The sequence below is a fragment of the Melanerpes formicivorus genome, unplaced genomic scaffold, assembly GCF_026170545.1.
Source record: "Melanerpes formicivorus ecotype bairdi unplaced genomic scaffold, bMelFor1.0.p_v2 SCAF_2, whole genome shotgun sequence".
Taxonomy (NCBI): Eukaryota; Metazoa; Chordata; class Aves; order Piciformes; family Picidae; genus Melanerpes; species Melanerpes formicivorus.
This window is the reverse complement of record NW_027142354.1, coordinates 4329166-4356901: the sequence shown is the minus strand read 5'-3', so window position 1 is coordinate 4356901 and position 27736 is coordinate 4329166. Positions and strand designations below refer to the sequence as shown.

General features: G+C 44.6%; 1 protein-coding gene across 1 annotated transcript; it reads left to right on the top strand.

Moving 5' to 3' along the window:
• Window positions 1–235: 235 nt before the first annotated feature.
• Window positions 236–26698, top strand: RRAGD (Ras related GTP binding D). Its single transcript, XM_068149446.1, has 7 exons — window positions 236–600; window positions 8723–9018; window positions 10230–10429; window positions 11420–11534; window positions 20269–20411; window positions 22626–22774; window positions 25700–26698. The coding sequence occupies exons 1-7, from the start codon at window positions 453–455 to the stop codon at window positions 25849–25851; spliced, it is 1203 nt and encodes a 400-aa protein (XP_068005547.1). The 5' UTR covers window positions 236–452; the 3' UTR covers window positions 25852–26698.
• Window positions 26699–27736: the final 1038 nt, after the last annotated feature.

Below are 27736 nucleotides of genomic sequence, written 5' to 3'. Positions count from 1 at the left end.
TATGCGCTGGTCCCACTGGTGTCTCTCGGCCCGTGTCGGGGGCCGCGGGACAGCAAAGCCGGGGTGGTAGGCGGCGGCGCCCGGCAGGGCCCGAAGCCCGCCTATAAGCACTGCGGCGCCCGGCACTCCTCGTCAGTGCCGAGTGACGGCGGTGGCGCCGGGCCTGGGACGGGGCCTGGGCGAGCGAAGAGGCCCTGCCGGCCCGTGACCGGCCGCGTCAGGTGACGCGGGTCACGCCGCCGCCTCCCCCGCCCGCTGGGTCCGCGCCCCGCCGGCAGGCTGCGCCGTGCGCTCCGCCGAGCGTCGTGCGGGGGAGGGAAGCGGCGGCGAGGAGCGGCGGCGGGGCGCGGCGCCAGTGCGGTACCTGGGCCCCCCGCGCCCGCGGCGAGGCGTGCCCCGAGGCTGCCCGGAGGCAGAGGGGTCCTCGGAGCCCCGCCGGGAGCGTGGTCGGCATGAGCCAGGTGCCGAGGAAGCTGCCGGAGGAGGAGGGGGACGAGGAAGAGGAGGAAGAGGAGGAGGAGATCGTGGGCTTGGCGGGATACACCGACGGGGCCGAGTCCTTCTCGGACGGGGACGCGGAGAGCGGCGGCGATGAGGCGTGTGAGTACCACTCGCGGCATCTGCAGCGGGGACGGTGGGGAGCGGCGTCGCGGCTGCCATGGAACTGCAGGGGGAGGCGGCGGCAACTCCCAGAGACCGGGGGCGCAGGCACCGGCCTCGGCAGGGGGCTGTGGAGCAGTGGCCGGCAGCGAGTGAGGTGAGGCGGGGCAGCGGCCGAGGTGCGGGGCAGGGCCGGCCGCATGAGCACGGTGATGTGGATAAGGCGGGGCAGGGGCCGAGATGAGGCAGGGATGGTGGCGGGTGGGACGGGGCCACCGTCGGGAGGTGAGAGTTTCTGCTGCCGGGGGGTCGGGCCTGGCTGCCTGCGATGTGGGTCAGGGAGGAGGCGAGGCTTCCTGCGGGAGCTGGGACTCGGCGGGGCTGAGCGGGGCACGGAGGGAGCCAGGGATAGCGGTGTGAGGGAGGCCAGGCGTCCGGAGGGAGGGCAGGCGTCCGGAGGGAGGGCAGGCCTCGCCGGCGACGGAGGTGGGTGGTAAGAGGCCAGACTGAGGGAGGATGCTGTGGAGGGGACAGGGTGCTCCCTGGGCGCTACCGTGGGATCAGAGAGAGCAGGGACTGACAGGCAGCAGGAAGGGTAGGGACTGACAGGTTGCAGGAAGGGTTAGAAGAGAGGGAAAAGTCAAAAGGAGTGCAGACAAGTGGTGGTGAAGGCAATTTCCTTTCAGCATTTTCCACAGCTGGGTTGAGAGTTATTAGTTATTAGTGGCCACAGCCTAATGATGTGACTTGAGTGTGCCAAGGAGGTGGGGTGATTTGGTGTCAGGCTATAAAAGGCAGTGACAATTTGCTGCTCTGTGTCCAGGGCTGCTCTGCAGCTGTGAATGTCAGTCCCCGCAGTGGCAGGCTCTGCTGCATGTCTGTTGTGTGTGCATGTGGGGACCTGCGTTACTTGCTGTGTGTCTGTGTCGGTATGGATGGTGATGTAGGACAGGCTTACCAGGAAAAGCAGTCTCATTCAGTACAAAAGGAAAAAAAAAGCAATGCCAGTTTGGAGCCTGTTGCTTTCATTCACAGCCTGAATTCATTCTTCTAAGATGGATTTCACAAACGAGCTTGGAGAACTTTCAGTGTCTCAGGGTGGAAAAATAATGTCTTTTTTCAACAAAAAATATTTATTTTTGTAAGAGCATAGTAAGAGGCCACATGTTTTAAGGCTGCTTTGATTACTAGCATGCAGAACCCTTCCTCTTGAAGGCCCAGTTCTAGGTATCACAGTGACTATTGCAGTTTGGGGGAGTGCTTTGAGTATAAGCCTATGTGGTTAATGGCTGTGGGAACGCTAGAATGTAAGACCTATGGCTGAGAATTGCCTTTATTTCAGTGCAAAGAGAATATATTTCAGTGTGTTTCTTTTGTGCTAAATTAAGTTTTGTAGAGAAATAATCCATATTCTGCCCTCAGAGGAACTTATTTGGAAATTTATCAATAGGAACTTTGTTAGAGTGCTAAAAATGTCAATTTCAGCTCCATTGTCACACCAGAATGTTGTACAAGTCTTTACATCTGGTGTAGCACAGACCTTTTCTATGCAGGATGAAGACAAGGGACCATTTCAACATTTTAAGTCTTCTGGCTTTCTGTTTCATTCTGAAGTCTGGAGAAAGAGGTATAGAGCATCTGTAATGGAGAGGGTTGGGATTTGGGTCTGCACTTTTGTGTCTTGAACACTAGGCTGCAGGGCAAGGGGAATACTTTTCCCAGTTTTTGTCCTCTGTGTTCCTGGATCTGTACAGTAAGTAGTTCATAATTTAGTGTTACAACCTCCACTTTTCTACAGAGAAAGGATGGAAAGAGCACCATAAGAACGGCTTCACTGCATGGCTGTGGAGAGTGAATGGAAAAGCTTAAAAGTGAAAACATCATGTACTTGTAGACATGTGGGAGATTGCAAAACTTCACCCTGTTTCTCACCCCATACTGGTTTCTTGTCTCCAGCCTGAATGCTCTTGTCCTCTTAATATTTTAATTTGCACTTGGAGTCACATTCAGAGACCTTAAAGCACGTAGTTTGCATAAAGCCTAGTCATGTTTTTGATGTATGCAATTAAAGTATTTAGAAGCAGGGAAACTCTCTGCAGAGTGTCCAAGGAAGTAGCTTTAAGACATACCATTGCAGAGTACTGCACTTGTGGCAAAGTGGAACCAGGTCTTCTGGTTCTCAGTCTTTAGCCACAAAAATGTCCTTCCACCAGGCATTTCTGCAATGTTTATGAACCCACAGTAGCTGAACAGTTTGCTTGGTTGCATATAAGCTTTCTCTGTTAACTCTCGAAGCTCGGGCCATCTGTTAGTGTTGAAGATGTTCACTGTGTGTTTTGTAAGGTTATTGTCTTGACAGCACTCCAAACGGCTGCAGATATTACACAGTAGTACTGTAAAAGCTACAAGATCAATGGGCTTGAAAATACATAAGTGGAGACTGTTAGTTCTCCATTACTCAAAAAAGGTTAAAACTTAAAACAATTGTGGTAGTGGGCAAAAAGAGTCATTACTAGCTGTATTAGTTTAAAAGGCAACTGAAACGCTTGTTACCTTTTGGATGGTAACATGAGCAAAATAATATGGTTTTTTGCTTGACATCACTTGAGCTGATGAACTGCAGCACTTTATTTCAGTGTTTGAAAACTGAGATCTGCAAATACATGTCCCAGTGTGGCATCCCTGTCACCTATGTCTGTGAAGGGCTGAGAGTCACCTGCTTTGACAATTAATTGCAATTGATGTGGAATTCATGGTAGGCTTCAAAAACTGGTTTAGTTATCAGGTGATAACCTCTAATAGTGTGAAGGAGATACTGAAGTATTCATCGTGTGCTGTTGTGCATCCTGGTGAGACAGGTCAGTCTACTACCTGCAGTTCTAGGTTAACTCCTCAGAGTAGAGCTTTGCTGCGTGTCGCAACGCATGCAAATAGCAGCCCGTAACCGAGGACAGAACTTCAGTTACAGAAACTGTGTAAAGAATCGAGGGCTTCTCTATGCTGAAAGTGCTTTTGCATTTGTTAAGGTTTAATTTGTGAGTACTTCAGTGGGTATGGCCTCTAACCAGCATGACTTCTGTTCTTCACAGCTGCTTAGAAAAGTTGAAATATCAAGGACTGTTGATACACATTATAAACTGGCATTTCATGGCATTTACTCTTTGGAAAAGGAAATGAAGCAGGAAATGTGTTGCAGATCACAATGGAGAAAATCATCCTTTCCCATTATGGAATAGGGAAGAGTTTGATGTTTCTCTTAGGCATATTTTGATCTCACTCAGTCACCTAGTCAGGGAAGTTGCAACGACACATCTACTGGCATTTCTGTGGCAAATTAAAGGAGGAGTTGTCATGTACTCTGCAAAGGAATGTGGGCAGGCAGCACATCGTCCAATTCCCTTACATATAAGGTAATCTCTTAACTCTCTCTCGAAGGAAAGTGCTACAGCAGCCCTGCTATCTAGTCAGGTTTGGATGATACTCATTTACATTTCCCTGTCTTTGAACTGGCAGGATTTCAAAAGCTAAATAACAGTTTTACTAGCAGAAGAGCTGGTGTTCATTCTTCTCATCAGTAACTCTGCACTTGCAACTGTAGTATTTTTTTAGTATGGCTTTAACATAAAGCAGTTTCTTCCTAGTAAGCATTGCAGTCCATAAAAATCATAACAACATGAAATAATGTAATGCCCAAGTTATTTAAAATGCTTTTAAGATACATATATGTTTTTAGCCTGTTTATTAAAGAAATAGGAGTTATGTAGGTAGCCAGTCTTCTACTTGTCTCATCACCAGTTAGAACTTTGGAAACTGCTGCCCACCTTCAACCAAATTTAAATGAAAGGCATCTTAAAGGTGCTGAAGTTTCCACAATTTTGATGTCCTCAGAGGGACAGTTTTGTGTGTTCTCTGTGGCAGCAGCTGGCAAAGCAATGAACATGTGTATGGTCTAGCCAGCTGGCATGTGTTGAGTTCCAGATCAGCCATAGCACGTCATATCTGTTATTTGGAGGATATGTCATAAGACACACAGGGGGAAGTTGGTGTTATTGTGGTGGGGAGAGGAAGGGGGCACAAAGTACAGATCCATACTAAAGTAGATTTAGTAAGTTCTACGTGTATGGGAGTTTTTGCTTTTATTGTTTTGCAAGCATGCAGTAAAGCCTCAGCCAAAAGACCATTCTTTATATGCTTCTATAAATTAAACTACTTCCTGTAAAGCTTTGAATAAATGAGTTTTTACCTTCTGATGGCCAAAATGCTCATTATGTAACATATGTAACAAAGTTGGTGAGGGGCTTGGAACACAAGCCTTATGAGGAGAGGCTGAGGGAGCTGGGGCTGCTTAGCCTGGAGAGGAGGAGACTCAGGGGTGACCTTATTGCTGTCTACAACTACCTGAAGGGAGGTTGTAGACAGGCAGAGGTTGGTCTCTTCTCCCAGGCAACCAGCACCAGAACAAGAGGACACAGTCTCAGGCTGTGCCAGGGGAGGTTCAGGCTGGAGGTCAGGAGGAAGTTTTACACAGAGAGAGTGATTGCCCATTGGAATGGGCTGCCCAAGGAGGTGGTGGAGTCGCCATCACTGGAGGTGTTCAGGAGGAGACTTGACAGGGTGCTTGGTTGCATGGGTTAGTTGATTAGGTGGTGTTGGATGATAGGTTGGACGCAATGATCTTGAAGGTCTCTTCCAACCTGGTTTATTCTATTCTATATGAATATATGCACTTTAATGACATTGCAGCTATATATTTGGCAGCTGTATAAATTTTGTACATTAGAGAAGAGAGCAGGGTGGAGGAAATACTGCAAAATCCTGAACCTTTGGTTAGCCTTAGTGATAAGATCATACCTCAAAAGCATATCATACTGTTTCATTGTGCTAGAACACGATGTTTATTATTCCTCTATAGGTGTGAAGTGTTGTAGGCACATGTTTCTTGCAGCCACAGGAGGTTAGTATCACTGTTCAGCTTGACAAGAAGAGTAGAGCAGTGTGATTGCTGTGGTTTATTACTTCTTATATGTGACTGCGGATCAGCAGTTGGCCATTGCTGTGTTACACAGTTGAGATTCTTATATTATAGAATAGAATAGAATAAACCAGGTTGGAAGAGACCTTCAAGATCATCGTGTCCAACCCACCTAAACAACTAACCCATGGCACCAAGCACCCCATCAAGTCTCCTCCTGAACACCTCCAATGATGGTGACTCCACCACCTCCTCGGGCAGCCCATTCCAATGGGCAATCACTCTCTCTGTATAGAACTTCTTCCTAACATCCAACCTAAACCTCCCCTGGCGCAGCCTGAGACTGTCTCCTCTTGTTCTAGTACAGGCTGCTTGGGAGAAGAGACTAACATCCGCCTGTCTACAACCTCCCTTCAGGTAGTTGTAGAGAGTAATAAGGTGACCCCTGAGCCTCTTCTTCTCCAGGCTAAGCAACCCCAGCTCCCTCAGTCTCTTCTCATAGGGCTTGTGTTCCAAACCCCTCACCAACTTTGTTGCCCTTCTCTGGACACGTTCAAGTGTGTCGATGTCCTTCTTAAACTGAATAAACTTTATTAGAATAAACCAAACCAGGTTGGAAGAGACCTTCAAGATCATCGTGTCCAACCCATCAACCAATCCAACCCACCCAAACAGCTAACCCGTGGCACCAAGCACCCCATCAAGTCTCCTTCTGAACACCCTCAACAACGGCGACTCCACCACCTCCCCAGGCAACCCATTCCAATGGGCAATCACTCTTTCTGTATAGAACTTCTTCCTAACATCCAACCTGAACCTCCCCTGGCGCAGCCTGAGACTGTGTCCTCTTGTTCTGGTACTGGGTGCCTGGGAGAAGAGACCATCATCAGCCTGTCTACAACCTCCCTTCAGGTAGTTGTAGAGAGTGATAAGGTCACCCCTGAGTCTCCTCTTCTCCAGGCTAAGCAGCCCCAGCTCCCTCAGCCTCTCCTCATAGGGCTTGTGTTCCAAACCCCTCACCAACTTTGTTGCTCTTCTCTGGACTCGTTCCAGCAAGTCAACATCCTTCCTAAACTGAGGGGCCCAGCCCAGAACTGGACACAGTACTCAAGGTGTGGCCTAACCAGTGCAGTGTACAGGGGCAGAATGACCTCCCTGCTCCTGCTGGCCATACTGTTCCTGATGCAGGCCAGGATGCCAGTGGCCCTCTTGGCTGCCTGGGCACACTGTAGGCTCATGTTCAGCCTACCATCGATCAGCACCCCCAAGTTGCTGTTCTGTGTGAAGGAGTTTCATCTGCTCACTGCTTCAGCCTGGCAGTGTTGCACGTGTGATAGCTGATGAGCACAGTAAGTGGCAGTACCTGTCAAGGCCTTTCAGATGTTTTGTAAATGGATAGGATTCCACCGATAATGATTTTTCAACTCCTCTCAGTCACTGTGCTGGCATGAACCCATACTGAGAGGCATAAGCACTCACAAGCCAGTAGATGGTGCCAGGGGATGTTTAATACTAACACCACCAAACCTTTTTTTGAGAAGCCCTAATTCTATATAACTGGAGCTCAGGAGGCACAAACAAACATGAGAAACATTCTGTGCCCTCCTGGTTGGCCCATCCCGTCTTGCTTCTGAAAGTTGTGAGTGAGGCTTGAGGAACACACCCCCCCTGTGTGTAAAACATGCTCTCAGGCAAATAATTCCTTCAAGCTATCCTTGGGTTTTGGCCCATGAGGCTGTGTAATAAATTGACAGGCTTAAGTTGTTGTTGCTGAGGTTTCTTGCTTTGCATTTTTGAGCTTTTGGAATAAAAGCATAAGCAAGAAGGATGCATATCAACAAATGTGTGATGGCTCTCTGCAATTCAGACTTTATCCAGCAGGAAAAGAGATGCAGTGATGTGATACTCTGAGTTATGTTGAACAATTTGTACTGCAAAGGGTGGGAGAGGGTCTGCCTGACAACTAGTGTGTTTAGCCTGGTGACTGACCAGGATTTTAACGTGACCACTGTGTGCTGTGAGCCTCACTCTGCATATTTAGCAGTGACAGCTCATTTTTTTTTGAGTTGCTTGTTTGACACTTAAGACAGGTGATCACAGAGGTGTTTGAAAGCTTTTTACATCTGCACACAGTCCAGTTTTCAGCTCAGCACCAAGGGACATTTCAAGTTCTAGGCCAACTAAATGCATTAATTTAGACTGTTGCAGCTGTTTTGATTAGAGATACCTGAAGCTGAAGTTGGTGTGCTTACAGGTGTGGATTGCTTACAGGTGTGGATAGCTTACAGGTGTGGATAGCTATGCATTGATGTCCTTACAGATATAATGTTGTAGTTTACTCCCATAACTATCTTTATGCTGGTACAACACATCAGCACTAGAAAATGTGCTTTAGAGGTGCCAGTTTCAACAGGGGTAGGCAGCACAATGAGATCGCTGTGTTTCCAGGCTTTTGTTTTGCAAATAGGCAGGGGATAGGCTGTAATCTTATTACTGGATAACAAACTTTCACAGATAGTGAAACAAGTTATTCGACAGCAGGTGGAATCCTAACCACCTTAAAAAAGGACTCCTGTTGTGCTCAGTAGTGTGCTGCAAGTCTCAACATAGAGGAATTGTGTGCATGTTGAGTTGTCCTCTTCCTATAGCTCCTGGGATGTATGACTTTTATTTTACATATTAGGATTTTATTATATACAAATAAACAGTTGTGTAGCCTTAAGAAATCTGTCACACAGATGTACCTAATACAAACTTTTTTCCAGTGGTGTGATGTAGCAACAAGGTTTTTTGTTACTGGAGGATACTTCTTTAAAGTTGGGTTACACAATGTATGTGGGCTAGGGTTCATTGGAACAAAATTAAGTGGTTTAGAATGTCTGTGTGCCACAGGATTTTTCACATACAGAATGATGAAGCTTTATGTATGTTTCTTACAGGTGAGAGGTAGGTATTCAGGTAGTATAGCCTAAGAGGCAAATAATTTAAATGAAATGCCTGTAGCACTATTCCCTAAGCTTAAAAGTTGGCAACATTTGCATAGATCCAACTACAAATGTCATGAAGATAAATGTCACATGCATGTTATCTGGCTGTTACTAATTATCTTTCCTTAGTGTATTACTTTTCTTCTTGTGTGATTTTGTTCAGTTTTGGATTTCAATGATCCCTTCAGTACTGAAGTGAAGCCAAGAATCCTGCTCATGGGATTAAGAAGAAGTGGGAAATCTTCCATTCAGAAAGTTGTCTTTCACAAAATGTCACCGAATGAGACTCTGTTCTTGGAGAGCACAAACAAGATCTGCAGAGAGGATGTTTCCAACAGCTCCTTTGTCAACTTTCAGATATGGGATTTTCCTGGGCAAATTGACTTCTTTGACCCTACATTTGACTACGAGATGATTTTCAGAGGCACTGGAGCACTGATATTTGTTATTGATTCTCAGGTAATAAAAAGGGGGCTTTAGGCTACCATCTTTTCTTCCTTCAACAGCAGACAAATGGGTTGGAAAGCAAGTTTTTTTTCAAAGCCAATAAGTAGTTTTCATCAAAAACATACATTAAGAGAAAGTCATTCCAACTTGAAGAGCTGCTTGCTTGTTTCTCATCTCCCTCTGTAATTAACTAATAATAATTAACTAATTTTCTTTAACATCTGAAACTTTCCTAATTGCTGACAGCATGGATTGGTGTACATGCTGGATGTAGGCTCAGGCTTATCATAGTATCAGTCAGGGTTGGAAGGGACCACAAGGATCATCTAGTTCCAACCCCCCTGCCATGGGCAGGGACACCCCACACTACATCAGCCTGGCCAGAGCCTCATCCAGCCTGGGCTTAAACACCTCCAGGGATGGAGGAGAAGTCCTTCCCCAGCCTTCCTGTAGGCCCCCTTCAGATACTGGAAGGCCACAATGAGGTCACCTTGGAGCCTTCTCTTCTGCAGACTGAACAGCCCCAACTCCTTCAGTCTGTCCTCATAGAAGAGGTGCTCCAGCCCTCTGATCATCCTCGTGGCCCTTCTCTGGACACCTTCCAGCACCTCCATATCCCTCTTGTAATAGGGGCTCCAGAACTGGACGCAGTACTCCAGGTGGGGTCTCAGCAGAGCTGAGTAGAGGGGGAGGATCACCTCCCTTGACCTGCTGGCCACACTTCTCCTGATGCAGCCCAGGATCTGATTGGCTTTGCGGGCTGCAAGTGCACACTGAGAGCTCATGTTGAGCTTTTTGTCCACCAGCACCCCCAAGTCTCTCTCCTCAGGGCTGCTTTCCAGCCAGTCACTGCCCAGCCTGGATTTGTGCCTGGGCTTGCCTCGCCCCAGATGAAGGACCCTGCACTTGCTCTTATTGAACTTCATGAGGTTGGCTTGTGCCCACCTCTCCAGCCTGTCAGCTTCTATGTATGTAACCAAAATTGACAGGATCACAGGATGTGAGGGGTTGGAAGGGACCTCTGGAGGTCTTTGAGTCCAACCCACCTGCCAGAGCAGGACCATACAGTCACACAGGATTTTATTAATGCATTTCATGATAAATTTTTCTTTTAAAAAAACCAAAAAAGGGCTGTTGCTGATGTTACCATAAATGTTATAAAATTTTATATGTGTTTTTCAGAACTTTCTGAGAGTTGTAGCTTTTGTTTTTCCTTTTGTTAGGATGACTATATGGAAGCATTAGCTCGGTTGCATCTTACCGTCACCAGAGCCTATAAAGTGAATCCAGATATCAACTTTGAAATCTTTATCCATAAAGTGGATGGTTTGTCTGATGATCACAAGATTGAAACACAAAGAGATATTCACCAGAGGGCAAATGATGACCTTGCAGATGCTGGATTGGAAAAGATTCACCTCAGGTGAGAAAAGCTGCTGTGCAGAGAACACTAAAGAGGAGGGGAGCTTATTTGACTGACATGTTAGCATTTTCTGTTCTCTTGAAGTAGCTGGCAGCAAGCTTTTGATACATGATGGAACAGGATAATCAGAGACATTGCATATGACCTGTGCCAAACAAACTGTCTTATTTCTGATTTCTGTCTTGGAGGGGAAGATGGAGAGGTGCGCTTAGAAACGGAAGACAAATACGTCAGAGGTCCTGCCAGTTTTTGCTGCAGCTGCTGTCTTGAAATAAGTTGTGTGGACAATGGCAGCAACTGCTAGAGCTCCATCCAGTAGAGCTCCATCCAGCACCTACATAGCTTTTGCCTCCTTTGAAACCTGTCTGCCTCACAATCCCCTCCCAATTACTAGTCATCACAGCTGCAGTCTGTTTGGAGTCACTTGGGAAGAGTGGTGCTGTGTCTTTGCCAGATGTCTGCAGATAAAGCAGATTATTCTAGCAAATAATGAGAAATAGTGGACTTCTGCAGACTGGGAGCTAGAGGACATCAAGCTGTCATGGCTTTTTTATTACTTAATGCCATGAACAAATACACTTAGAAGAGAGGGCCTGTTCTGTGAACGCGCCAGCTTTCTAGAGCTCTTAATGCATCAGTGCATGGATAAATGTGTCCACAGCTTTCAGAAAGGAGATCACAACAGACACACTCAGTAACATTCCTCTCCTACAATTTGACAAGTAGTTTTCTAAGAACACCAAAGTGGGATTTGAATCATGAAATTCTACACCAAGATCTAATTTGCAGTGTCTAGGAGTTTTTGTGGGGTGTGTAAAGATGAAGTCCCGTGCTTCAACCAAAACATGTGACTTTTAATCACAAGGGGTAATTGCATAAGTGTAGGCACTTGCTGTTTGACAATATTTCATCATTTCACTCATGTTATGAAAGGTACATCATGTTCACAGTGTGTGGCTAAAAGGAAAATGTGGTGACGTTTTTTTCCAGCTTTTATCTGACAAGCATATATGATCATTCTATATTTGAAGCGTTTAGCAAAGTGGTACAGAAACTGATTCCGCAGCTCCCAACCCTGGAGAACCTGCTTAACATCTTTATTTCAGTAAGTACTTGTTACATCCTTTGTCTGTAGATCCAACTGTCCAACCTGCGCGCTCAGATACTCTGCTCGCTGCCTTCTAGGAGATGGTGAGCAGCCTGAACTCTCTGAGAAGTTATCAGAACTTAGTTGAAATGCACCCACGTGCAGCTTGGTCTCACCTCCTTGCCTATTGAACAGCATTGCTGAGCTGCTGAGATGGGATAGGATAGGATAGAATAGGATAGAATAGACCAGGTTGGAAGAGACCTTCAAGATCATCGCATCCAACCTATCATCCAACACCACCCAACCAACTAACCCATGCAACCAAGCACCCTGTCAAGTCTCCTCCTGAACACCTCCAGTGATGGTGATTCCACCACCTCCCCAGGCAGCCCATTCCAATGGGCAATCACTCTCTCTGTGTGACACTTCCTCCTGACCTCCAGCCTGAACCTCCCCTGGCACAGCCTAATATTGTTAGTATTTCCTGAATCACATGAAGTGGGTTAGCAGTCATCACTTTCCTGCTCCTACATTAATCTGAGTGCTGCAAAGGCCTGTGCTGCATGCACTTGTTTAAGTAGTACTTAACATTTTTGTAAGTACATTCTTAAAGGGACATCATTGAGTCTGACTCCCTATGTAGACCTGTCTGTAGTGCTTCCTAGAATTAACTCTTTTTATCAAAGTTTACCTCACATGAAATTGTCTCTTGTCTTGAAATGTTTAGAAGCAGAGTCCATGTAGGGAGCTCTGTGTATCTAGTGACTTGTTATCACTGTGGGGATAATTGCTTGCTCCACTGTTCCTGTGACCTCTTCCTCTCCTTTATACTGGTTCTGACATTCACCTGTTCCCTCATGGAGCCACTGTGACAACATTGATGCAATTTTAAAGTTAGTTAAAAGCAAGGTGTGGGAGAGTGCAACATGCTCTTGTTATGGCACGAGGTAAGAGATGGGAAAATGTTGGCCATGAGCAAAGGGAAACACGTTGCCTAAGTCGTGAAAAGTGTGAACTCCCCATTTGGGTGGTCATTAGGTCAAGTCATAGTGGCTCTTGAAACTGCACCCTTTCTCACACTATTCTAGTTCTGCACCTCTAGCATTAATTTCAATTTCCAAACAAGGTATTTTGTTGGTCTTCTTTTGTGATTTTTTTGAATTAATGAAATTATTTAATATCATTCAACGGCCTGTAGGGTAAAAGTAGACCTCACAGTTCCTCAGTTTAGGGTGTGAAAAGGCCACACCTTGAGTACTGTGTCCAGTTCTGGGCCCCTCAGTTTAAGAAGGACATTAAGACACTTGAACGTGTCCAGAGAAGGGCAACAAGGCTGGGGAGAGGCCTTGAGCACAAGCCCTGTGAGGAGAGGCTGAGGGAGCTGGGATTGTTTAGCCTGGAGAAGAGGAGGCTCAGGGGTGACCTCATTGCCCTCTACAACTACCTGAAAGTTGGTTGTAGCCAGGAAGGGGTTGGTCTCTTCTCCCAGGCAATCAGCACCAGAACAAGGGGGCCCAGTCTCAAGCTGCACCAGGGGAAGTTTAGGCTTCAGGTGAGGAGAAAGTTCTTCACTGAGAGAGTCATTGGTCATTGGAATGTGCTGCCCAGGGAGGTGGTGGAGTCATCATCCCTGGAGGTGTTCAAGAGGAGATTGGATGTGGCACTTGAAGCCATGGTCTAGTCATGGGTCTGTGGTGACAGGTTGGACTTGATGATCCTCAAGGTCTCTTCCAACCTTAGCGATACTGTGATACTGTGAGTCAGATCTCTGTTTGGGGTCTCCTCACTCTTCAGAGTTGGTGAAAAATTTGCACCAAACCACCAGATGAATCAAACACAAGCTGCTTCCTGAATGTCTGATGGCAGTTGCTTGTGTGTCTAGAACACCCAGAATAATGTCTAGAGCAACAAGTGTGGTTTGTAAGGAAGAAAATGAATGGGAAGCTGAAAAAAGTGAGAAAGATGCTACTTCTCCTATTCGGTAGGGGAAACAGACTGTTTCTTAGTCCCAAATAGAGTTTGTTAATGACCTGGAGCAAGGTGTAGCTGCATCAGTGTCCTCAGCATGCTTGCTGTCTGTTTTTACAAGTATCTTCTGTCTGTAAACAGAAGATTCCAAATGACTCTCACAGGAAGACTAAACGTTTTTCTCTGGCATAGAATTAGTGGGTGCTTTACTTTAGCAACTTTGTGACAACGAATCTTGACATGGATTTTGGTCATGGCTTATCTCAGCAAGCCAGTGTGTTGTATATCAAAGTGTGGGTGTATTGGTGTTCTAGTTTGGGTTTTGCAGTAATATTCATGAAGATGTGCTTTCATTTACACTGTGAAGACTTCAAACATGAGAAGTTGATGACTGCAAAAATAGATCTGTGATGATTCTTTAGTTCACAGAAGGGTTTTTGCCTAACTTTATGGTGACACAGTGTGTTAGGTTGTGTGTTTGAGGAGCCATCAATGTGATACTACTGCTTCTACATTCTTTAACATAACTGCTTGTAAATCATAAAAATAACAGTTGCATTCAAACCCTGTGTAAATCTTATGTGACTAACACTCAGCTTCTTGTAGAAAGATGTTGTCTTTTAAACTACTCTGTCATTACCAAGCAATCAAGTTATGTGACACAGGAATGTGGATTTACATTTTACAGTATCACAGTATCACTAAGGTTGGAAGAGACCTCAAAGATCACCAAATCCAACCTGTCACCACAGACCTCATGACTAGACCATAGCACCAAGTGCCACATCCAGTCCCCTGTTGAACCCCTCCAGGGACGGGGACTCCACCACCTCCCTGGGCAGCCTATTTTAATGACGAATGACTCTCTCAGTGAAGAACTTTCTCCTCACCTCGAGTCTAAACCTCCCCTGGCGCAGCTTCAGACTGTGTCCTTTTGTTCTGGTGCTGGTTGCTTGAGAGAAGCCTCAGCCTCTCCTCATAGAGCTTGTGCTTGAGGCCTCTCCCCAGCCTTGTTGCCGTTCTCTGGACACACTCAAGTGTCTCGATGTCCTTCTTGAACTGAGGGGCCCAGAACTGGACACAGTATTCAATGTGTGGCCTAACCAGTGCTGAGCACAGGGGCACAGTGACTTCTCTGCTCCTGCTGGCCACACTATTCCTGATGCAGGCCAGGATGCCATTGGCCTTCTTGGCCACTTGGGCACACTGCTGGCTCATGTTTAGGTGGCTGTCAGTCAGCACCCCCAGGTCCCTCTCTGTTTGGGAGCTCTCCAGCCACTCCAACCCCAGGGCTGTTGAGGTACTTTTGAGGCATGTTACGAAGTATGTATTAAAACCAAGCAAGGAGTTATCACAGTAGAAATAAAGTTAATCACAGTTTTGTGTGTTTAATCATTTAGATTTTATAATCTGTGAAATTCATATGTAATATTGAAAATTAAAATTCATTCACCCAACCTGGTGTTTGCCACAAGACCTGTTTAAGTAACAATCCAACATTCATTTCCAGCTGTGACTGGTGATATCCTGTAAGTTCTTCCAAAAATTATTGTATAGGGTCAAGCTTTTAGGGCTTTTCATGCTTTCAAGAAGGAAAAAGATAGGGCACTTTACCTAAGCTAGGAATTGGGTTAATACTGCCAGATTTACTGAACCCATTCCATTTAACAATTAGAAACTGCCTTCTGTTTTATCACATGCATTGTAGTTGGGAAATATGGTTTGAATTTCAACTACCTCATGGTTTTTACCTATCCAGAAGAAAAATCTCATGCATTCATCACAGAAGGTTTTTTTTGTATTGACTCCCTTGGTTCAGATTAGCCATGGAATACTCTTACATTGATCCAGAGTGCTTGATAGAGCTTCTAGCTTACTTGCAAATTCCTCCCAGGCTGTAGTTTGTGTCAGAGATGATGATTGCTTATTCTGACCCTGCTCTCATTGTGATCAGTGGCAGCATTTCATTCACTGCCATAAGGCAGCTGTTGGCCTTTGTTTCTCTCAGAAGGAACCTTTCTGCGCTACTACTGAAACATTTGATTCCTTATTGTCATTTTCCCTGACTGAGCTTTAATGATGTAACATCTCTTTTGAATACTACTTATTATCCTCTCTTTCCTGGGTATTTTGGTGATTGCAATTGCTGTTTGTACTAATTTGGGGCTTTTTTTAGTTGAGTAATTTGGTAAGGTAAGGTCTTGGTCTCTTCTCCCCAGTAACACAAGCTGCACCTGGGAGGTTTAGATTGGGTATTAGAAGAAACTTCTTTACTGAAAGGGTCATCAAACTCTGGAATAGGCTACCTAGGGAAGTGGTTGGATCCCCATCCCTGGAGGTGTTTGAAAGATGCAGAGATGGCGCTGAGGCTGCTGGGGTTTAGCCCCAGCCCTGATAGAGTTAGATAATGGTTGGACTCAATGATTTTAAAGGTCTTTTCTGGACAAAATGATTCTCTGATTTCCTTGCAAACATTCTGGGGCATCCTTTACTTTTTTCAGTCGGCAAATGTGGGTACAGTTCAGTGCTTACTCCTCCTGGCAGTCCATCCTACCTTTTACAGAGGCTTCTGTCACCAAACAGAGTTTGACAGAAACAAACACATGCCAGTTTCTCAGCAAGCCCTACAGTGGTGCATTAGTCTCAATGGAAAACAAGCATGGTTTAAGTTAAGACACCAAGCTCTGCCCTTGCCAGCATGCATAACTGGTTGGCATGGCAAACATCTCACAAGGAAAATTTTTTAGTCCATCACTGCAAGTACGGGCAGGCTGCAGCAGCTAAAGTTCTAAGAGAGAAAAATGACTTCTGGTTGTTAAATCTTATTATATTATCACTGGCATCTTAATAATTTAAAGTACATCTTACCTGTAGAGCTGAAATTGTCACTGAATCTCTCTTTATATAACACATACATCTAAAATTGATTCCTCATGAATGACACTACAGGGCTCAAGTTCCAACCTCTTCTGTTTAAAATGACTTGTATTTTGACAATGAGGCCTCAAGCACAAGCCCTATGAGGAGAGGCTGAGGGAGCTGGGGTTGTTTAGCCCGGAGAAGAGGAGGCTCAAGGGAGGCCTCATTGCTCTCTACAACTACTTGAAGGGTGGTTGTAGCCAGGAGGGGGTTGGTCTCTTCTCCCAGGCAACCAGCACCAGAACAAGAGGACACAGTCTCAAGCTGCACCAGGGGAAGTTTAGACTCGAGGTGAGGAGGAAGTTCTTCACCGAGCGAGTCATTCGTCATTGGAACAGGTTGCCCAGGGAGGTGGTTGAGTCATCGTCCCTGGAGGGGTTCAAGAGGAGATTGGACGTGGCACTTGGTGCCATGGTCTAGTCATGGGGTCTGTGTTGATAGGTTGGACTTGGATGATCCTCGAGGTCCTTTCCGACCTTAGTTATACTGTGATACTGTGATGTGAGATGCTGTCAGAATTGTTACTTAAAAATTAAGATTACAAACCTATCAGATTTGGCCTGAATAAACAAAACAAATATGCATGCATTTTTGTTCTTAGTGCTCAAAAAACATAGACTCATAGGGCCATGTAGGCTAAAAGGGACCTTAAGGATCAGCTTCTGCTCAGTCAGGCTCGCTAGAGCAGGTTGCTCTTGACTGGGTCCAGTCCAGCTTTGAGTTACCTCCAAGGAAAGAAACTCTACAAAATCTCAGACCAGTGTGCTCCCAGTGCTTCACCCCTCTCATACTATTTTTATTTTTTCTCATATCAAGTCAAAATTCCAGTTCATGCCTCTTGTCCTTCAAAAGTGTAGCTCTGTGAAGAGTTTGGCTCTGTCTTCTGCACGCACTTATATTAGGTATTTTTAGATAGCAGCAAACCTCTTCTTCAGGCTGAACAAAGTCAGTTCTCTGAGACTCTTCTTGTACACTGGGAGCTTCAGCCTACATGTCAAAGGTATCCATAGCATATACTTGGGTTTGAATATTGGTTATTTATTAACTATTGACTGAAATATGCCACTCTTGAGTCCAAGTGCCGGGTTCTGCACATCGGCCACAACAACCCCATGCAGAGCTACAGGCTGGAGTCAGAGTGGCTGGAGAGCAGCCAGGTGGAGGAGGGACCTGGGGGTACTGGTCGATGGTAGGCTGAACATGAGCCTGCAGTGTGCCCAGGCAGCCAAGAGGGCCAAAGGCATCCTGGCCTGCATCAGGAACAGTGTGGCCAGCAGGAGCAGGGAGGTCATTCTGCCCCTGTACACTGCACTGGTTAGGCCACACCTTGAGTACTGTGTCCAGTTCTGGGCCCCTCAGTTTAGGAAGGAGGTTGACTTGCTGGAACGAGTCCAGAGAAGGGCAACAAAGTTGGTGAGGGGTTTGGAACACAAGCCCTATGAGGAGAGGCTGAGGGAGCTGGGGTTGCTTAGCCTGGAGAGGAGGAGATTCAGGGGTGACCTTATTGCTCTCTACAACTACCTGAAGGGAGGTTGTAGACAGGCAGAGGTTGGTCTCTTCTCCCAGGCAGCCAGTACCAGAACAAGAGGACACAGTCTCAGGCTGCGCCAGGGGAAGTTTAAGCTGGATGTTAGGAAGGAGTTCTATACAGAGAGAGTGATTGCCCATTGGAATGGGCTGCCTGGGGAGGTGGTGGAGTCACCATCACTGGAGGTGTTCAGGAGGAGACTTGATGGGGTGCCTGGTGCCATGGTTTAGTTGTTTAGGTGGGTTGGATTGGTTGATGGGTTGGACGCGATGATCTTGAAGGTCTCTTCCAACCTGGTCCGGTCTATTCTATTCTATTCTTTTCATAATGAAGTGCCAGAAATTCACCTCTAACAGTGTTGTTATTGATGGATGTTTCCAGTCTTAGCTGTGTGTGCAACAGTGGAAGTATTGAGCCTCTTTAAGAAGAAAAACATCCAAAATATGGCTGGCAACTGTTCAACAGCACATCTAGGGTTGAGAGTTTCCTACCCATTCGGGAAACTTGGAAAGCAGGAGGGTCAATATAGTCTCTGAAGTATGTGTTAAGTAGTTGATTGAGGTTTAATAGTCATGATGAGGTCTTGGGTGACAGGTGGGACTTGATGATCCTTGAAGTTTTTTCCAGCCTTACTGATTCTATGGTTCAATGAAAAGGAAACGTGTAATCCCAGTGGAAGGTGAGGCTATTCAAACTTGTTAGGGGTTTTCAGTATGTTGTTTTGGTAGTTACAAAACTGTTGCAGCAGCAATCCCCAACCATATCAAAAGGGAAGCCCCCATATGAAGATAACTTGGGTTTTGTGGGGACAAAGTGGTGTCTTCCTTGAATAAGTGGATTTTTAAACAGATCTGAAGCACATTGAAGCTTGAATGTAGTGGGTTGAAGTTACCTCCCAGCATTACCTTTTAGCTAGACCAACTCAGTTAGAAGCAAATGAAGCTGTATTTACAAGCAAAAACTCCACTCTGCAATGGAATGCAATGAATATGTACAAAATATCCAGGATGTACAATATCGCACAGATGTTTACAATTAGCAAACAACATGAAAAACCCCTCTGGTCAAAAAGACCAAGGAGAGCTGTTCCACTGCCCCCCCAAATCCTCCTGTGCCAAGATAGAGAGGAGTTGAGAGAGAAAGCAGTGGGTTAGACTTACCCCAAAGCCACCCAGAAGCATGTTATCTCTTTCGCAAGTGAAGCAAAACAGCCAAGATCAGAAGAGAAGAGAAAAGGAATGGGAAATGTGACAGAATTGTTACAGTACAGCTCTTCTTATCCCAGACATTTATCCAATGCATTTGTTTAGAATAATATTTTCTTTTCCTTTTTACACCCAGTAGTGATTTATTTATACTTTCCTACTTTCCTGCTTGAAATCTACAGCTAAATTTTAAAGGCATAGCCTAAAACCCCCACACTTGAGCTTTAGCATTACTGGGAAATTGCCCTTTATGTTCATGCTGCAACAGTTGCCCAGGTGCAATCCTTTGATAGCAGCAAGCAAAGCTACTATTTTTAGTTCAGCAGCAGTACACATTCCCCCCTCCCCTTTTTTTTCCCCAGGCAGTTTGTCTATGTTGAGTACAAGCTAGCATTCCTGGCTAGCCTCTGAGGGCTGTGAATACAATACATCTCCAATATGGAGAGTCTTAATCAGCTTGGCCAGGTGACAAGAGCATGACTGTCATCACATTAGCAAGCCTTAGCATTATAAACGTGGCTTTTTAACCATCAGTGCTCCATGGAAACTGAAAGAGCACCAGCAAAATACTGGTCTTTCTCCTGTGATCCTAACAAGATCTTCTAAGGAACCAGATGTTAAAGGAGCTACAGACCCCAACAAACTCTCAATTACACGGAGATTATTAATTCCTGAACTCTACTGCCTTCTTTTTGTCCATCAACTTTTTCTTTTCCTTGTTTCTATCTTATTAACATGCCCAGCTAAAACAACTTCAAATTGCAGCTCTCTGTATCCGTTGTTACAATGAAAAGTCTAAAAATCCTGTTCTTGAAAGACTTTTTCCCCCCCCCGCATTTTTCCATTGAAAATAAATGCAGTGTGTCCAGAGGTTATTCCAGAGAGGGGAGTTTGGGGAGTGCAACTTGAAAGGTGGAAAGTACCTGAGCATGACAGTTTACTCCAAAAGCAAGGGAGCTGTATGCACAGTTCTTTCCAAATGAGCTTGATTCCAGTTTAGCTTCCACTTCTTGAACCTAGCTTTTTAAGTAGAACAGGCAAATAGAGGAACAAAAAAGCTTGGTATTAATTTTTTCAAGATATGACTTCCACTTTGTTTTTCTTTCTTTTTTTTTCCCCCCTTAAATAGAATTCTGGGATTGAAAAAGCATTTTTGTTTGATGTAGTCAGTAAGATCTACATTGCAACGGACAGTACTCCAGTGGATATGCAGACTTACGAGCTCTGCTGTGATATGATAGATGTTGTGATTGACATCTCTTGTATATATGGGTAAGTAAATTGTTAATGCTTTGCATAAAACTGTGTATCTAGAACCTGAATGGCTTCAAGGGTGGTTGTAGCCAGGAGCGGGGTTGGTCTCTTCTCCCAAGCAACCAGCACTGGAACGGGAGGACACGGTCTCAGAAGATGCTCCTAGCTGCACTTCTAGCTGTCCTGGTTTGGTTTCCCCCCAACTCTTTTTAGAATGACAGCATTTTGAATTGTTTTGCCATTGTCAACACACATTCATTATTTAGAATAAACCTTTATTTAGAATAAACCAAACCAGGTTGGAAGAGACCTTCAAGATCATCGCGTCCAACCCATCAACCAATCCAACCCACCTAAACAACTAACCCATGGCACCAAGCACCCCATCAAGTCTCCTCCTGAACACCTCCAATGATGGCAACTCCACCACCTCCTTGGGTAGCCCATAAGTCCATAAGTCTAAAGCTGCACCGGGGGAACTTTAGGCTGGAGGTGAGGAGAAAGTTCTTCACTGAGAGAGTTGTTAGCCATTGGAATGTGCTGCCCAGGGAGGTGGTGGAGTCACCATCCCTGGAGGTGTTGAAGAGGGGATTGGACGTGGCACTTGGTGCCATGGTTTAGTAGTCATGAGGGGTTGGGTGACAGGTTGGACTCGATGATCTTTGAGGTCTCTTCCAACCTTATTGATTCTATGAAAATTAGAATGATGTGAGTATAAACAATGATGAGAATGTGTTACTTGCCAGAGTGATTTGTCAGGACAGGGGAGAAAGAGGCAATGGCAGGCCTCTGACGTACTGATCCCCTGCCAGCAGCAAGCACTGTTCCCTGCTTTTGTGAACACCTTCCTCTTTCAATTCTAGTAGTTCTATTTGGAGGAAGGTGTGGGAAGTAACCAACCTTGAAAGAAACTGAGATGTTAACATTATCTTTTTGTTCCCCATGGAGGAGTTGAACAGAATGATTCCTCCCAATTAAAAAAAAAAGAAGTGGGGCCCCATTTACTTGTGTTTAATATCTAGTGGCCTCTACTGGCCCCAGAGGGCGGCTTCACTCTTGCTTCAGTTCTCTGTTCATCCACTTCTCCCTCCATGACCTTTTTGAGTGCGTTTTTTCAGTTTCCCATCCTCATACATTAACAGCTGGAGATCTCCTGGCATGCCTTGTCCATCTCCTTGCAAGTTATGTTCTAAATGGCTTGAATGTAATAGCAGCTCTTCCTAAGAAAGGCATGCTTTGAGTGTGGTAGTCTTTAGTAGCCTTGCATTCTTACCTGTTGGTAGACTTCTTGTGCTCTTGGGAGAAGGTATGAGAGAGAACCCTAGTACAAATGTGCACTAAATGTGCACTAACTTAAAAAGAGAAGGATGCTGCTTGTAGTTAAAAGACCATTCCTTTATTATCTGACCACCACCACTTGTGGGGTTCTCTATTCACAGAATGTCACTCTGCCACTGTCTTTGTGTAACCATTTAACATTTATCACCAGAAATCTGTTTGCCATGTTTTCAGCTGTGGCCTGAAGACATGACACAGGAATGCATTTCTTACCCTCTTTTTTCTGGAGCATCTGTGGAACTTGTCACCTTAGTAAATTACTGATACTAATAGTTCTAGTAGGTTGGTGATAACTACTCATTTAATAAGATCTCTTTGTGCATTCAGGAATGAGGGTAAAATTGCAAGGCATAAAACTAATAGTGATCATCATGACATATCATCTGTGAGGGAGAAAATCTGTTTTCATGTGATTGTCTTGAAAAAGCCTACATCTCATGAGGAGGGTCTCATGATGGCTTTAAACTATCAACCAGCTGCCACTGGTTCAAGCAAGGTGATTAGATTTGCAATTACCAGTACAGACTTACTGGTTCACATGTTTTAGATAAAAAGCCCATATACAGTGCATTGATTAAAGGAAAACAGACAACCTTGTACTAAGTGGTTGGCAGCCAGCAGAGGAAAATAAGGCTCCAATTCAGGTACTTGGCAGTTAAACAAACTGAATTCTATCCACAGATCTAGGATCTGGTGTGTAATTGGATAAATGATCTAATCTCCATGTCTTCTTGGTGTTTATAGTGTGTAGTTTGGACAAGAGCCTCTCTGAAAGGCTGAAAATTTCTTGAAGGTTGAGGCTGTTGGGGGGAAAGAACCAATGTGGAAATACTTTCATTAACTCATGTGGTGGTTTATCTTTTCTTATTTGTTTGTTTGAATATTGCCTCCTAGGCTTAAAGATGATGGCACTGGAACTCCTTATGACAAAGAATCAATGGCAATCATAAAACTGAACAATACAACTGTCCTTTATCTAAAAGAGGTGACAAAATTCCTTGCTCTTGTTTGTTTTGTCAGAGAAGAAAGCTTTGAGAGAAAAGGTATTTTTGCTAGTTAGTTCATTACTTTTACATTAACAATAACTGTGGTTGCTGTCAGCTGATAGCATTTGTGATATAGCTAGAGACTGTTAAAGGTAAGTACAGCTTGATAGAGCCTGCATAATGAATTTAAAGGCATGAGGTGTTTGTGCTAGCATTAAGATAAGGTGAAATCACAAATGTGTTTAACAACTTTCTGATATGAATGCATAGGAAAGTTCACATCCAGCACAGTAAAGCCTCCATCTGCAACAGTCAAATGTTTATCTTGGCTGATGTTGGTTTGTACCTGTTGGCACCAGCATACATGTTTGGAACAGCTTCTGTGCCATATCAAAAAGAAAATTACTGAAACTGGCTGACAGAAAGAAATAGGTTCTTGCTTTCCTCAACTCTGAAAGCAGGCTTTTGAAAACGTGTATTTGGGAACTGGATGGCTTTCACCTTTTGCAGTTAGTGCATAACATTTTCTTGTTGTCTCTGACCCTATTGAAGGTCACTAGTGAAAGCTTGGTCCATGATCCCTCTGCTCAGTAGCACGATGCTCACCAAGTTACAGGTCTTAGTGAAATGGCCTGAGACCAGAACTGAGCAGTAGAGGAATGAGCTGTCATCTGGTCTCATATCCTCATCTTGTGGTACTGATTCTGCAGTGTTACATGTTTGTGAATGCAGTACTTGTACCATGTCTGCTGGGCTGTTTGACAGGCTAGTTAGCTTTTTATTTTATAGAACTTCAACCTATTAAATTTCCCTTTACTACCTGTACCACCTTTATTGTCTGTGCATGTTAGATGTAGTCACTTTCTGGTTTTGCTTTAAGCAGAAAAAGTGTTATTTTTACATACCTACTAAGAACTCTTTCAGGAAAGACACCATGTTGAGTAAACACACATTGGGGTTGGTCCACAAATGTATCAGGCTGTTTTGTCTGCAGAGCTGGGAACACCGAGTGCTGTAGCCTGTGCTCTAACAGCACAATTTTAGTATTACAGATTAGCTTTTGGTGCCTGCTGACTTCCATATAAGGTTTTGTCTGAACTCTGGGGAAGGGGTTAAGAAAGCTTGTGACACTAAGCTTGGGTGAGGTCATAAGCTCAGTACCAAAACTCTAAAGTTCTGTTGCAGTATTACACAGTTCTAGCACCCAGTAAGTCTTCCAACTGACTACCAATACAGCTGTGGGATCACATTCAGCCCACTCACACACTGATGTTGTCTACCTATTACGTGTGTATGTAACATAGCAACATGTCTTTTGTGTTATTTTTCAACTGCAATGCAAGTTGAAATACAGCTGCCTGTTCCCTGGTAATGTTTCTATCAAGTATCTATTTCAAAGCTTATGCATTGCCAAAAAAACATGAAATTGATTTGATTACTATATACTACTTAACTCTTTTACAGTTGTCCTGTAAACCAAATTTCTAATACGACACCATATTTTATCATAGTATCATAGTAGCAGTCAGGGTTGGAAGGGACCACAAGGATCATCTAGTGCCAAGCCCCCTGCCATGGGCAGGGACACCCCACACTAGATCAGGCTGGCCAGAGCCTCATCCAGCCTGCTCTTAAACACCCCCAGGGATGGGGCCTTGACCACCTCCCTGGACAACACATTCCAGGGTTTCACCACTCTCATGGTGAAGAACCTCCTCCTCACATCTAGCCTGAATCTCCCCACCTCCAGCTTCATTCCATTCCCCCTAGTCCTATTTGTTTTCTCTTAAGACTGATAAGTATATCTAATATTGGACATTGTATGTGTTTACCAAATGTGCTTTTGCTTAGCACAGAAAAAAAAATGCCTGGAAAATTCACTGATTATGACCTCCAGATAGAAAGTGTGGTATTTCACTAGATATAGAATACAAACAATTTGCCACACCTTAAGTCCTGTGTCCAGTTCTGGGCCCATCAGTTTAAGAAGGACATTGAGACTCTTGAACATGTCCAGAGAAGGGCAGCGAGGCTGGGGAGAGGCCTTGAGCACAGCCCTGTGAGAGAAGGCTGAGGGATCTGGGATTGTTTAGCCTGGAGAGGAGGAGGCTCAGGGGTGACCTCATTGCTCTCTACAACTACCTGAAGGGTGTGGACAATGGAGACAGGAATCAATACGGCTGATCAGTATGATCTAGTATTGTTCCTTTACTGCTTCGGCGTTGTTCCGTTATAAGGCAAGCATAGTACAGAGCAGGCAGTAGAGCTGACAGGCTAGTAAGAAGTGCACAGAAGAAATGCCTGTTAAGAAAAACTTTACAACTTATATAAGCTTGGGGGGCATTGCTGGCATGGCTTCATTGGCCCCTCACGAGTGACCACACACTATGAATTATTGGTTAACACGCGGGATTGTTGATCTATGTGTGCGTCCTGTTATTCCAAGATAACTCTCTATGTTTATGGCTACCAGTGCCCTGCTTTGGTTACACAGTGCGGGCACAGCACTGTTCTGCTATACTGCTAGCCACTTCTGCACTCATGCTGGGCATGGCCTACCACCATGTCAGGCTCTAGGCCTACACTGCCAGATTGCTCACACTGCATATTACAACCATTACCACAGAAGGGTGGTTGTAGCCAGGAGGGGGTTGGTCTCTTCTCTCAGGCAACCAGCACCAGAACGAGAGGACACAGTCTCAAGCTGTGCCAGGGGAAGTTTAGGCTCAAGGTGAGGAGAAAGTTCTTCACAGAGAGAGTCATTCATCATTGGAATGTGCTGCCCAGGGAGGTGGTGGAGTCACCATCCCTGGGGGTGTTCAAGAGGAAATTGGATGTGGCACTTGAAGCCATGGTCTAGTTCTGAGGTCTGTGGTGACAGGTTGGCCTCGGTGATCTTTGAGGTCTCTTCCAACCTTGGTGATACTGTGAAACTTTGTGTAACTGTCTTCACTAACATGGGAAATATTTCTGTCTCTGTAGGGTTAATAGACTACAATTTCCATTGCTTTCGAAAAGCCATACAGGAAGTCTTTGAAGTCAGAATGAAAGTAGTAAGATCTCGAAAACATCAAAGCCACCTGCAGAAAAACAAAAGACCCACTCCCAATGGGACACCAAGAATGCCACTGTAACAGAGGTGTTTTTTCTGGCCTTGTGGCAAGCAAGTTTCACGAAGCTGATGTGACTTCTGCATCTCATTGCACTGAGCGAAGAGGAGGAGAGCAAGCGGGACTGCTGCGTTGTAAGAATTTTCCGTGAACATTCAGGAAGCACTGTTTAAATATTTTTTAATCCAATCAAGTTTGGGTTTGGTTTTTGGGTTTTTTGGTTTTGTTTTGGTTGGGGTTTTTTTTTTTCATATAGTGAGCACTTTGAACAAAATGTTGTATATATAAGCATTGAGGTGAGCAATTGTAAGAATTTTCTTAATATATGCTGTAAACCTTTTTCATGCCATATTAAGGAAGAAAAAAAACCAAACAACTCAACCAGCTGTGACAGAAATACTGGGTACATAATTTGCACTTTTTCCTGTTTTCCTTGTGGAGTTGGACTTTGATAACCTTAAGTTTTTTTTTTTATGGTGATTTTTTGATGCATGGTGTCAGGTAAAAATGTATGCTGTAGTTTCTTTACCTGCAACAATCGAAATTGGTTAGTAAACAACGAAGAAAACTTGGTACAAGGCCTTTTAAAATTTGTGACAGCTAATACCTAACATTCATACAGATCTAATTTCGTATATTTTTCAATTTGTAAACTGAAGAATGATTTTGAAGTATTACAGCAATAAGCACCTGGCCAGGGATCATATCTGGTAGGTAAATATTAGCTTTTATAAAACAGGCTGTTGGCCAGATTTCATCCAGAGTTCTCCATAACACTGGTCGTGCCCTCTGTTGGGTCTGTTGTTGTTATTTACCTCAACATATACCACTAAAATACCTTTCTATAAATATAATTGTTTTGTAAAATGGCTCTATGTTGCACTGGTATTTTTGTAAAGCTTCAGAGGAGGATGTGGTATCTGAAAGGTTGAATTTACACAGCTAAGTCTGTTTGGAAAGCCTGCGCACCTGCAGTTGGCACGGAGAAGAAGCTGTGTGTATTTCCAGTCTAATGTTCTGATCTACCAATAGGAGGTCCTAAGGATATGAGCACTGTGTTCTGATTCCCTCTAACAGGGGCTCTTTTGTGGCTGACATAAAAAGGAGACAATTAAAACAAGGACTGGACAATCTTACCTGCTGCTGTGATCAGCATACATCGCTACTTGTTAACTTAATGTTGAACATGAGCAGACTTGCCACAGGATTACCCAGGACAGCAGAGCACTCTAAAGCCTAAACAGAAGTAAAACTTAATTTCTTCAAAATTCCTTGTAGTACTGTCACCACCTGTCACCTTAGGTCATCTTCTGACCAGCCCCTCATTTAAAGTAACACAAACCTGTCTTCAAAGTTCACCACATCACTGGTGTGTAAGGGTCACCTTTTGACAGCTTTCCAGTCCACAAGACTAGCATTTAATGGCTGCCATAATTTCTGGCCACATATTTGTTACAAATGTTGTTGAGACTCAGGACTGGGTCAAAATCTCTGTCCTTCTTCCTTCACTCCTTCGGGTATAGGTGACTGTGAGGCAAAGAACACCTACTGGGCTGGACCAGACACTGTTGGGTTTTGTGTATTTGTTAATAAAGTATGTTATGATACCATAGATATATGGTATGAATCACAACTGAAGAACATAGTTTCCATATATCTGGCCTGATTTAGAGACTATCAATTTATTGGAGACAATTAAGTGAGCTCTTCTTGTCCCTTCCAGAAAGGTTTTGTGGCATAATTAAGTGAAGGTGAATTTAGGTAACAGAGAAAATTGCTAATAGGATATTATCAGAGTATCATAGTATCAGTGAGGGTTGGAAGGGACCACAAGGATCATCTAGGTCCAACCCCCCTGCCATGGGCAGGGACACTCCACACTAGAACAGGCTGGCCAGAGCCTCGTCCA